The sequence below is a fragment of the Periophthalmus magnuspinnatus genome, chromosome 24, assembly GCF_009829125.3.
Source record: "Periophthalmus magnuspinnatus isolate fPerMag1 chromosome 24, fPerMag1.2.pri, whole genome shotgun sequence".
Taxonomy (NCBI): domain Eukaryota; kingdom Metazoa; phylum Chordata; class Actinopteri; order Gobiiformes; family Gobiidae; genus Periophthalmus; species Periophthalmus magnuspinnatus.
Genome location: NC_047149.1, coordinates 20,840,665 through 20,854,186, shown reverse-complemented (window position 1 = coordinate 20,854,186; position 13,522 = coordinate 20,840,665). Strand labels below are relative to the sequence as shown.

General features: G+C 39.5%; 1 protein-coding gene across 1 annotated transcript in view; it reads left to right on the top strand.

Moving 5' to 3' along the window:
- The window catches only part of LOC117392670 (neurexin-3b-like), a 565,984-nt gene extending 557,718 nt beyond the window's left edge, over positions 1-8,266 (top strand). The window contains exon 24 of the mRNA XM_055232346.1: positions 6,610-8,266. Within this exon, the coding sequence (XP_055088321.1) occupies positions 6,610-7,547 (938 nt within the window). The 3' untranslated portion in view covers positions 7,548-8,266. The remainder of the gene's footprint in view (positions 1-6,609) is intronic.
- The last annotated feature ends 5,256 nt before the right edge of the window (positions 8,267-13,522 follow it).

Below are 13,522 nucleotides of genomic sequence, written 5' to 3'. Positions count from 1 at the left end.
TTAATGGCAGGCTAAAGTGCGAGACTCTTAAAGGCAGGGGAAGCTAACCGATGCATAGAACGTAATCCTTAGCGCGTCCATGCTAGCAATCAGCCGCTACCTGTCGTTGGTAGTGGTGAATTAATCTGCCATAGCAAGCAAGGGCTCCGGGCACAATGCATGCAACTACAATGGGATTTTAAGGTCGGCAAACCAGCGAATCGCCCACAAATTGCCATGTTGCAATCCCATTGACTCCACATTTGATGCTGGTGTGGGGATTTATATATATTTTTTTCACTTTTAAGGAGTGAAATCCCCAACCCATCGTTCAGAAACCTCAGCAAACAGTAGAGGGACACACGGATCAGCCCGGGGAAGTGAAGAGAAACTGCTGGTTCATGGTTTCCGTGCGTGTGTAGCCTCCAAGCTGCTGAGCTAGCCAGTCAATCTGCCCATTTAAGTTCAGTTGTATTTACTTTAGGCAGTGCAGACTTTGCCTTGTGTCAGAGATAGAATTCAGTTTGTTTCGTGCCGTTGTTCTGCCGGTTTCAAATGATTTTTTTGTCCACTCCGCTGCACCTTGCAATCACTTTTTTGCCATCAACGCTCAGGGTAAGAAAAGAAAGCAACATTGACAAATAATGTATTAATCAGTAGTTGTGGCTTTGCAAATCAGAAAAACAGGAGTGTCTCTAGTCTAGTCAACTGGAGAATTATTTACTAGGGAGGCAGAGGCTTACAATGAAATCCCCATCCATCTTTAGGAGTGTGCAAAACAAACCCAATCTGGCTAAGCAAACCTATTAGGAAGTGCGTTGTTTGCCTGGTGTGGAGACATGCGAGATGGGCAAAGCTGCGACTGGGGCTTACACAGGATTATAATGTTTACCAAAACCTCAAGGTCCTCCATGCGGACTTCACCAAAAGACCCCCCCACCTCCCCCACCCCGTCTTCTCCGACTCGGAAGTGCTCTGTTGATGTAGCACAAAGCTAACAGTCGCCGAAAGCTGTTAGCGGCGAACGAGGTGAAGGGATGCAGCACAAGACCAAGACAACGAGTGCAGGGTTCGATAGATAAAGTCTCCAGTGAAATCGCTTCCATTTGACTGGACAAGTTGAATTTTAGCATTTCTTGAAAAAATATGGAAAGCTTAAGACAGTCATGGTTTCAGTTGTGGTGATGTTTAAGCAACTTTAAATCTTTACACAAGCGTGAAGACGATGAGAACGACTGACGTAGATGTATATAAATAGTAGACTCAAGTGAAATAAGAATTAGAGAGGAGGTCCCAGGGGAGACTCATTACACGCTGGAGGGACTATGTCTCTCTGCTGGCCTGGGAACGCCTTTGGGTCCCACCGGAGGAGCTGGAGGAAGTGTCTGGGGTGCGGGAAGTCTGGGAATCCCTATTTAGTCTGCTGTCCCCGTGACCCAAGTGGAAGAAAATGGAATTTGTTTGAGAAATGACTAAAAATCTCGATTCTATTGCTTGATTTTATTTGGTAAAACTCCGTCGTCCAAAGTAAGGTGTATGATGTATTAAAAAGAACACAATCAAATTTGAACAATTCATGAAAAAATATGGAAACTGCATTATAGCTGAATGGAAAAAATAGACTTATAGTACAGTACAGTCTATGGGGCAATTTCAAAACCTTAAAAAAAAAAAAACTGTAGACAACGACATGAACCCTTATGTCTACAAAAAGCAACTCTCTTAATCAATGTAAAACGGTATTTAAATGGTGAAGCAAACAAGGTCAAGACCACAAGGGCGGCGCTAGATAAATGAGGCCTCCAATGAAATCACTTCCGCTGGACTGAGGCTGGGATCACTTATGAGGTCGACTTTGCAACAACAGCGGCAGATGTTACCAGTGAAGAGTCCCGAGCTGACAGAGTTGGCACATAATGGAGGAGCTTAAGAAAGTTAATGAGAAAACACTGTTCAGTTGTGTTCGGCAGCATTTAAAACTTCAACGCAGTCCTGTCATACCGAATAAGAAATGGTTGTATACATTTGTAAAAGTCAAGGTTATTTTTGTTTGGTAAATATTATAATGGTAGTTTGAATGACCGATTCAACAACTCTCATGTTAGTGCCTCTAGGTTTTAAAAATACGTCAAGAAATGTTTAAATTTGACCATTTCGTGAAACAACATGGACACGGTAATATGTAGTTCAGTGGTAACAAATACAGCTACAGTCCCTTTTGAAAGTTAAAAAATCTTTAGTTTCATAACCCTTTACGTCTACAAAAACTTCAATCTTTATCAATACAAGACGTACACGGTGATGCTGTCAAATTTACCGTCAAAAAGCCCAAATTTACCACGCCAAAACTGATAACACACTGTCCCACGTGAATGACACTTCCTATATCCTTTACATAATATCCCTGCGACACTCAGCGGAGCTTAATAAATCAGGTTTCCGTCGGCATCCTGCACAGATACCCCATCTCTGATACGCGAAGACAAATGCTTCTTTCACATCCCCTTAACTTCAATGCCCAAATGAATGCCTCTTTGTGGAACTCCTCCCTTCCCTCTCTCACTCTCTCCTTCCCCTCTCTCCCTCTGTCAAGCGAAGGCTGTTGGTTTAAACACAAGGAATCAAAAAATTAAATACAACTCGCCCATTAATTACCATATCGTTCCACCCCCTGATTAATTAGCGACCGCTGCTAGCTTAAATGCCTTATAATGTGGCTTATTTATCACCTGGCGCTCCCTGTTAGCGGCTGATAAATGGTGTCTTTTTATACAGATGTACCCCACAGCCGTTGGTTGCAGCTTCCTCTTCTTGACCTTTGACCTTTCTAAGCCCCTCCCACTTTCCCTTATCACCTTACCCATTGCTTGCTCTGTAACTGTAAACGTTTATTACTCTCCCTAAATGCAACTTACTTAACGCATGCATTAACCCAACTTGTGATAGCGAAACTAAAATCCAATTAGAAAAACCATGTCCGATATTTTTGATTTCTTAACCTTTTTTTCTTGACGTACATCCAGATTGCACGCCCTGTCATGTGTTTTATACTAACAAGAGAAATCAGTTACTAATAATAACTTCACTTTATTATTAGCTAACTTAAGGTGGTGACACTTTGCCTACAAACTGTCCCCCGACCTGTCTCCCTCAGTGTGTGCTCTCTGGTTGTTCATCTTTGAAACTGTGGAAAAATTCAAATGCCTTTCTTTCTTGCTTGCAAATCTATTTCTTTTTCTTGTCTATTTTTTGTACATATATGTCCCAACGCATATATGTTTATCTCTGTTTTATACTTTCTGAAAATGTTCCAATTTTTAAGAATCTGTATAGAAATGTTTAACGAATTTTTGTCCCTTATTAGATTCGCGCTTCCTTTTTTCTCAATGAAATGTGTTTTTATTTGCGCAAATTGAACCCCATTGGGCGGCCATTTGGAATTTCCAAATTTGAACTGAAATCGATCTAGATCTTGCAAATTTCACTGAGAAAAAAGCGAAGCCACCTCCAAAAGTAGACCCTATTGTTCCGAACTGTTTCTAACGCTAATCTTGAAATCTTCTTAGCAGCTACTTGCAAATTTGAATTACTTGACTTAATTCTATACTTTGTGCATGGCAAAAGAAGTTGCAGCTTAGGGTTTGTAAAACTGTGATTGTTGAGAGTGCTGTTCTCTTCTGTAGATGGGCATGTTTATGCTCATTGTTTGTATTCCCATCCCTTCCTTACAGCCAAAAGCTCTAATGCCGTCCGACCGCTCCGTTCCGCCTTTACATGGACATGGCAACTGATGTACACGTTCACCCCCATTTATGTCATTACCCTCCTAGTATGTTCATAGGCCCCACCCCCTCTCAATCACCCGCTCTCCTTCTACCCAACTCCCTTTACTAGAAAAACTGTACAGTCATTTTGGAAGTCAGATTTAAAAAAGTCATCAAGATACTTAACAGAGAGACTTGTGTATCAAAGTATAGCTATAACATTTTTATAAAGAAAAGATATACCCCAGAATGGTGAAGATTATTTTCATGTCATGATGTGTGGATGTATGTGTCGTTGCCTCCCATCCTGTCTGAAAATACAGAGCTACTACTTAATCAAAAGTTGTATAAAAAAGTACTTGTCCAAAGGCATTCTTACACAACTTTCTTTTGTAAATTTTTGTTTTCTTCCTGCCAAAATCATGCGGGCAATTTGTTGATGTAAGTTGACAAAACTGACTGGTATGCTTTTCTTCCTTTTTGACAAAGTTTTCGTAGGCTTTTATCATTTTCCAAGCTCAAGTTTCTTTTCGTTTTTATACTAATCCCTGTTTCTGGATAGCTCTATCTGTGGCTTTACTTTGTGAATGTTTTTTGACGATGTTTGCTCTAACTCTAAACTCTTTGCAATGCCTTACTTATGCCTTGGTTTCACTTTTAATTTCACTTTTGATTTTCGTTAATTTTCCTTATTGTTCCAAAAGGTTTGCATCTCTTTTCTAGTGCCCCGTTTGTGCCTTTGCAATGTAACAATCCACTTTGGCAAGAGGATAAGCAGCTTCAAGAGATATCTGAATGTTTCCCATGTTTTCTGTACGGTATTAACAGACGTAAATGGGCTAATCTAGCAAAGTATTTCGTATTTTTACACATTTATAACCTGTATGTAAATCAGATTCTTACTAAAAAAGCTGTTCTGAGGCAAACATTCAGGTGTACTTGAACTGCTGTGTGACTTTGTGCCATAGTGGTCCCTGTAGGGGTCAAAAGGCAAGAGGCCAGGACAAATAGGGGAGCCCACGTAGGACATTTTCGACAGGATTAATCAAGTGTAGAGCAGGCGCATGAAATCAGACGTAACTTGTGTCTAATACCCCACATAACTGGATAGTTTTGTGTTGAATTGCATGAAGTACGTGCTGCAAAACCAGACTATCTACAAAAAAGTACAATGTAATGGTTTGAATTCCAAATATTAATCTTGCTTTGAGTCATTTTTTACATTTGCTGACTGATCTAGATCCTGAAGGTTTGAGTTAAAAGTTCATTAATTAATGTTCCGTCGGGTATGAAAGTAAGAATTTTTGTCGAGCTATTTGAAATTCAAGGTTGAAATAAGAAGCCAGACCTTGAAACGTGGCGAAAATGTAATAAAACAACTCGGATAATCTACACTAGTCAGATCTACTCAAATTCAGATGACTATTTTGAATTCAAGTTATATTAGTCTGTGTAGATTTTTATTTTTTTTCAGTCTAATCATCTACGTCCATGAAGTAAATTAATCAAAACTAGTGAAATCTACACAAATTAAGATTCACATTTGGATTTGAAAGTGGTAAAGGCAGATTCTATCCAACCTAAAATATTCAGTTACTAAAAAGTCATAAGTAATAAATGTAGCCCCAACTTCTACCACCACCTCAATGTGACTTTGACTTCCAAACTTCGAAACTTACACTTTAAATGTTTCGAACACATTAGCCTTAGACTCTTTCATTCTCAAAGTTTTTTTTCCAGGCAGCTGCAGTTGTAGGATTTGTTTTGCTGTGGAGGTCAGTGGGGTTAAACGCTGCTCCACTGAACACTATCTTTCTCTTAACTGGCTTCCAGGCCCACAGCTCACATATGAATTGCAAACAAATGCTAAATCCCTGTGTTTGAATCCACACAGCTCTGATTTTAGAAAAGGATTTACTCTTAGATAAATTAAATAAAACTGAACTAGCCGTTTAAGGGGGAAAATATGCAGTGCGATTAGGTAGTGAATTATAACGAGGAACAGTCCCACAGTTTTAGTTAAAGGTGCATTATGCAACTTTCTGGAGGAGGTTTATGCGACCTGCTCGTCTCCATGGAGATTGTATTACGTTGCCTAGAATGTTCCACAGTATGGCATTGAACAATTGCAGGTTAATCAAAAATACCTTCTTGCCCAGCTGCCTGTCTCCATGGAGATGGTTAACTTTAATGCCGTAGTTTCGATCATTCCAGGGAAAGTAATAATATCTCTATGGATACGAGCAGGTGGTGTACCTTCCTCCAGAAAAGTTACACAATGCATCTTAAAGCTTTTAATAGTTTAGATACACTGTAAAAAAGTAATATTGAGGTGATTAAAATTATTTGTCTTAAGAATACATATTTTCTTGATTTGATTGGACTAGAATTGACATTTAAAATGATTTACCAATGGAACAAGAGAGGATTTTTTTTTTCCTGAGTGGAAGTACAAAAGTCTTGCTACATTGGTAGATAATTATACTTGTCAAATCAAATTTGTTCAAATCAAGAAAAGTATTCTTAAAGTAATTTTACTTGCTGAAATAGTACTTTTTGCAGTGTCATGTTAGGTTTCAGACGGCTCTCCCTTGTGCATCCCTCAAAGCCTTTTGATGCAATGTTTACTTTATTTATGGCTGTTGTTTTCTTTCAGTTGGGTCTTGTTTGGTTCTGAGTTCCTTTGTTTTTGCACTGGTATAGTACTTTCAGTTTCTTCTTATTGTTTCTCTTCAGTTCCTCTGTTCCTCTGTTGGGCTTTGCTTTTTACGTTCTTTGGATACTGACACTTTCGCTGTGTAACTTGTCTTTTCTCTGGACCTGCTCGCTGCTTTCTAACTCTGCTCTTTCTCTCTTTGGTTTCCAGGAGGGGAGCTAGTGATCCCCGTGCTAGTTGAGGACCCCATAGACATCCCTTCTGTATCCACCCGCTCTCCCTTCATCCCCCTCCCCCCGACCCTCCGCCCCGTCCTCACCATGGCAACTGAGGCGGGGGTCCCTTGCTTGTCGGACCGAGGCGGCGATGATTGTGATGATGGTGATGGTGATATTGATGGTGATGATGGCATGGTGATTTCGGGGTTTGGCTCTGGCGAGGCTTTCGACTCTAGCCTGCCCCCGACTGACGATGAAGATTTTTACACCACCTTCTCCCTGGTAACAGATAAGATCTTGACCACGTCGGCCTATGAAGGCGGCTACAAAGCTATCGCGCCCAAGTGGGAGTCCAAGGACTTGAGGCCTAGCAAAGCCTCTGAGGCAGGTAGGACTACATCCACCTCTCCTGTCCTCGGCCCCCGCGGCACTCCGGCGGTCCCCTCGGACACGCCCCCAAAGCTGCCCGCGGGGAAAATGAACAATCGCGAAGTCAAACCGCCGCAGCCGGACATAGTTCTGTTGCCCCTGCCGACGGCCTTCGACGGGGACGGCACCAAACCGCGGGGGCCCTTCATCACGTCGCCCATGTTGCGTACGGTACCCGCGGCACTGCCCACCGTGCCTGGCATCGTGCGGCGCGTTCCTCCTGGAGCCTCCGAGGTGATCCGGGAGTCCAGCAGTACCACGGGCATGGTGGTGGGCATCGTTTCGGCCGCCGCCCTCTGCATCCTTATCTTGCTCTACGCCATGTACAAGTATAGGAACAGAGACGAGGGTTCCTACCAGGTGGACGAAACCCGCAACTACATCAGCAATTCGGCGCAAACCAACGGTGCTGTGGTGAAGGAGAAAGCACCCAGCGGTAGCGCCAAAGCTAGCGGCAGTAGCAAGAGACCGAAAGACAAGGACAAGGAATATTATGTATAGAAAATTTAGTCATTTACAACACACAAAAACTGGAGATGTATAAACTTTTTAGACAGTACCATATTGGCAACTGTGATTAAAAAAGAAAGAGATCTCCTGAACTGGACTAAAAGAACTCTGGTGTTCCTGGAAGCACACTATTGTAACCATTATGGACAAATAAACGCAGTGCAAATCTAGCGGGACTCGAAAGGACTTTTTTAAGGAGTCCCCCTCTGAAAACATTTAGTAGTGTGAATAAAACATCACTGTTGACATCCACGCAACCCTCTTAACGTGACTGTGCGAGGCGCGCGACCCTCGGAGTTCTGAAAACAACCCTGTCCATTGTTAACCCTGTAAAATACGACCAGTGTCATTGGGCCATTTTGAGCTTGCATGTGAGGTGTATGTGACGTGGTGCCGGCATCTGTGTAAGTGAGGGACCTCAAGAAACAATGATTGTAAGGGGAAGGTTGGAAGTCATAAAGAAGAGCCTGCAAACGGTTTAATTTAATGTAGCTAACACAGATGACAATGGAGGTTTATGTGTATTTAAATTAGTCTGATTTCTTTTTTTTTTTACGTTTGAATTTTGTTTCGTTTTTTCAAGATAATGGTGGGTTGCCATGACGACCCAAGGGTAGATCGCTCCCTTATGTTTCCCAATGTGTAATTCTCCTTCTCTGATGAACTAAGCTATGTTCACATGCAAGCAGGTATTTTGGCCATTTGGGCTTTCCGTACAGACCTTTTTTGAGTTTATCATCGCATTTTTTTTTTTTTACAAATTATGCGTACACCATTTACTTTTTGTTTTTATAATTAGTTTTGATCGGATTACTGTGTTAAAACTACAGTACATTGAATCACTACTACTTCTTGCATTAAAACGATAACCAAACAAAATGGCCGCCAATTTAAACAGTTACTTTTAGGTTTTCGATTTGTATAGCATCGTCCAGTGGTCTTATGAGATCATTACTAATAATTAACATTAGAAAAGCGCAACATTCTTCACAATAGGCGACCTGCTGTACATGTGGACATAGCTTCAGACTGCTAGCAAAAATGGCATCCAAAAATGCTAACGGTTTGCAAGTGTGAGCGATCCAGGCTAAGTGCATTGTCTACGCTTTGTCAGTTTTCATTTAACTCTGTGGAAAATACATTGTCACTTTTACCTTTTCAGAAATGTGTTTTAATGTTTGGCTGTAGATTTTTTAGTGTCTGGGTTACCATGACGAAACTGCTAACATGTTTACAAATTATATTACTTCATATCCGTTGTACTTTACTGGTCAATATTGTTCAAAAAACTCAAATTTCTATATCTGCCGTTCTCGTATTAGGTTTGATTTCACTTCCGTAGCAACATTTCAGAAAATCATCTCTCTTCATTTGCAGCAAACGCCTGAGGACAAACAGTACATAACATTTTGGTACATTTGTTTATGAGGGATGCAAATATTGTCAAATTGCAAGTCTAGTTTTTCAAGGAGATGCTAATTATTTGAGCAAGAAAAGTTGTCATTCAAAGCAGACTTCCCCGGTATCTTGTATTTGGGACTTCTTTGCAAATTAATTTCATGTTGTTTATTTTTTTAATGGAAAATTTTAAAATATGACAAGAGAATAAAGAAAGATTATGATGGATTTGGAGAGCTGTTGCTAGCACCTTAATGACTTCAACTACGTGTTCAAATTTTGTTTTCATTTTTACAAAAAACTGTGACGTCAATGTTTTGTCTCTTTTTGCATATTCTGTTTTTCTGTTCAGTCTTATTTCACATTTTTATATTCTCTTCTGACAGTATGTTGTTTTTGTATTTATTATTTTATCAATGTATGTCCTCTGTTCTTATTCATTTCCATGCAGCTCAATCAGTGTGTACGTTATATTTAATTTTTTGTGTTATTACGAATTATTATTATTGTCTAATGCTCCTTTGACTCCGAACAATTCCCAAAAATAAAACTGTTGTTCCCAAAAATATTCTGTTGATGTCGCATGCAGCTTTTGTAGGACTAAAATTATAACAAATTTCAACAAAAGTGCTGATTAATAATGCTGATTTTTTTTTTTTTTTTTCATGCATATTGATACTTTGCAACTGACTTCATCAATTTTCCCTGCGGGTGTGATGCTAACTGTAGGCACTGCTCTGTTTGAAGAGCTGTTACTCAAGTTAGACTTTAATCTGAGCTTTGCTTTAAAGAAGATATATTACGCTTGTATACAACGGTCCCTCGTTTATCACGGGGGTTACGTTCTAAAAATAACCCGCAATAGGCGAAATCCGCAAAGTATCAGCTTTATTTTTTTTAAACAATTATTCTATATGTTTTAAGGCTGTAAAATCCCTCACTTTATACATTTTCTCACACAGGCATTAATATTTTCTCACATTTCGCTCATTTAATTAATTAATAGTGACTCACTCGTATTTCACAGTTCCACTAAAGAGTGTCACTATTTATTAATCTATGACCCCCGTGGATCGTTATGTTAAAATTTTCAGATTTGATCACAATATTTATCTAAAATGACACAGACGAGTCTGCAGGCTTCCTGGACAGCTGCATTTAACGCCAGTGAGCAGCGACCAAATCCTACACCTATCACAGATTTAAAAAAGTAAAACTGGAGAATGTACAGTACAGAAACTTGGTGCGGGGATGGTAAAAAATTGATTGATCAGGGATTGATCGGCAATATGGCGTCTTGAAAATAAGCGATTAAAGATTCCAAATACAACTTTGAGTAATTTTGTGATGGAAAATGACTATAACATGGTTAAAAGCTCTAAAAAAATAAATAAACACAATCTGTCCATAAAGAACTGGCTTTGAACTACAACAGGAGAGATGATTTTATACAGTTAAAAAAGTCCTCCTCAATCTCAAATAACATTACAATCACAAGCTAGCTAGCATTAGCCAACAGTTTTTCACTTGGTCACGCTCACGCTTTTTTGTTGAAAAATCAAACACCTAAACAGGACAATGAATGCTCGTATTGATTCAAACTCATTCTGTATTCTTTCTTGAGCTTTCACACTTGTATCATAAAACTTATGCAGCAGTGTTCTGCTAATGCGTGCGTTGTGTCACTATGGGAACCACATTCCACCGTAGACATGCATGCAGCACACCTCTAGCATGATGTCACTGCAAAGTATTAAAAGCTATATAGTTGGCTGATTTCTTTGAGGCTGAAAAATCATTTCTATTCAAATGAAAGACCTCCACTCTACTGTAGCATTTACCTATAGATGGTTATGCAAATTCATACAGTGCTCACCGGTGCGACAAGAGAAAGAGGGAGGTAGTTATTAGTGCGTCCGCAAAGTATTCACAAGGCTCTCCTATTGACTCGAATGGGTTTTTGCACTAGCATATGGTCAGGTTATGGACTGCTTAATAGTCGCAGCACCTGGTCCCTCCGTTTCCGTTTAACACTGTCCATATTTCGTGCAAATGGGGCTTCAAGGAACTGGTCATTAACTCGCAATAGCCCATTGATGTAGCATATCGGGAGGTAAGGGTAAGTATATCCAACGGACGCATTGACGGCTGCTGGATTAACGGATTTATTCAGCCTCTAGGAATGGGAAGACTGGACCAGCAGGACACCAGGTGCAGGTAAGTAATGCTTCTGTATGATAATTTAGTTGAATTCCTTTTTTTTGCAAAGGTCAAAGCCTGAAATTAAAGCTAAAAATTCAACTAGGCATGCCAATAAATTCTGTGTATTTCTTTACATAAGTAGTGCTGACAACTGACCACATGGTATTGTTATTTTGTTATCGCCCCCATATGTTTGTTGATGCTCTTAATTAATGCTAAACTGTAAGACTGTATATTAGGTTTGTGACAAGACACAGTTTCCACAAGACGATAGAAGATTACATCCACAAGAACAAGAAAAGACAAGATTTTAACATTATTTTTAACAAATTTTGCAATCCAGTTAACAATTTTGACCTGTTTTATTTGATATTTTTGTTGTCGTTGTAGCACTGCTTCTCAGAACCACAGCTTTTCAAGAGATGCAACTAACCTGCACTTATTCCATTTTGTCAAAGTCATTTATAAAAGCATGGAAAATATCTCAGGAGATCAGTTTTCTCATGTGTGAACGACCTTGTTTGGTGAGATCTTGTCCCATCCCTACTCTGTATAAATGGACATACTTAGCCTGAGCACAAATTGGTTCCATCCGAGTCTGGTTCCAATTGGTTTTTATTGAAAAATGGGTTGGTTGCAAATGATGTTGGTTGCCGCTATAATGAACCCCGTATGATCAAATGTTATGGGTGAAGTCTTATTCCCACGGTGCACTCCCACTTACAGTCTATGGGTGCAACATAGGATCACATGTTTGCAGGATTATTATTTGAATTCCAATTAACAATTCCAAATTTCAAGCTCAAAAGCCTGGGACAGACATAATAATGATAGTGATATGGGTGAGCATGTCTGATTCATGTATAATAGGCTTACTTAAAATAAAAAAATAAAAACTCTTAAAAACAAAAAAGCCCAATTTCTACTACTACTACTACTACTACTACTACTAATAATAATAATACATTTTATTTATAACGCACTTTACATTTGAACAACAAATCTCAAAGTGCTACAGTGCAAAAAAAGACATTAAAAACAGAAGACTATTTCTATAGGGCCAATAATATAAGTGTAATCAATGTAAATGTATTTTTTCCTCCTAATTGTGTACACGTGATAAGTACACACACCTCAGAGAGTATTTTATGTTTAAAAAAAACCCCACAATACTACTACTACCACCACCACATCAACAACCACTACCACTACTAGCGCTACTACTGCTGCTGCTACTACTACCACTACCACCACAACCGCTACTACTACTACCACTAACACCACCACAACAACCACTACTATTACTACTTCTGCCACTACCACTACTACTACAACCACAACCACTACCGCTACTTCTACCACTAATACTACTAATAATTAATTAATTGTTTTCATAAATACATAATTACCTCTAAACTATAAATCTAAACGTGCAGTATGGCAGATATAAAATGGCACTTTCTCTTCAACAGTTTCAAAATAAAACGACATTTATCAGCAGCTCAATAAATCATATTATTACACGTTCCGTTGACAAATCGTATCATATCTCGGTCAAACAGATGAGGAGCTGTTTACACATGTATCTGTCTCCGCACATTTCCATCTCGTTGATATTCAGCTGCCGTTTGCTTACACAGTTGTTGGCTGACAAAGTTTATTGATTGAATTTTATGTGTAACAACTCCTTTTCCTTTTAGTCAAATTAGCACAAGTAGATTACATCAATCCCGCTGATGTGGGCCGGATAATTCATATCTTAATTGACAGAAAAACAATTTACATTTGCTAATGGCTTTTCCAAATGGGTCGGAGTTTGACTGCACAAACCCTGAATGTGCAGAGTCCATGTAGGGCTCGGGCGTTTAACATTGCCCACTGACCTGAACAAAACGCACACTCAACTAATGAACTGCGTAATTCTTCTTCATAACGGCTGTTTACTTCAATGCACAAGGGTCAAAGAGGTTGAAATGTTTTTTTTTCATAAGGGCTGTCTCTACATAGCAAAAGAAAAATATAAAATCTGTCAACTGGACAAAAAGTTGTAGGAGTGAAGATGTTTCGCTGCTCATTCAAGCGACTTCTTCAGTTCTGGTCAGATTGCTGCTGGACACTGCCGTATATTTTTCTGAAGAAAGGAGCTACGGTAACTGCACTACTCTATTGTGCTACTCTAAGTGTGAGTCCTACTTACCGTGTTTTTAGTTTCAGTGTAGTTACCTCCTCTCTTCAGATAGATATAAGGCAGTGTCCACCACCAGTCAGACCAGAACTGAAGAAGTGCCTTGGATGAGCAGCGAAATGTCTTCACTCCCAGGACATTTTGTCCAGTTGACAGAATTTATATTTTTCTTTTGCTATGG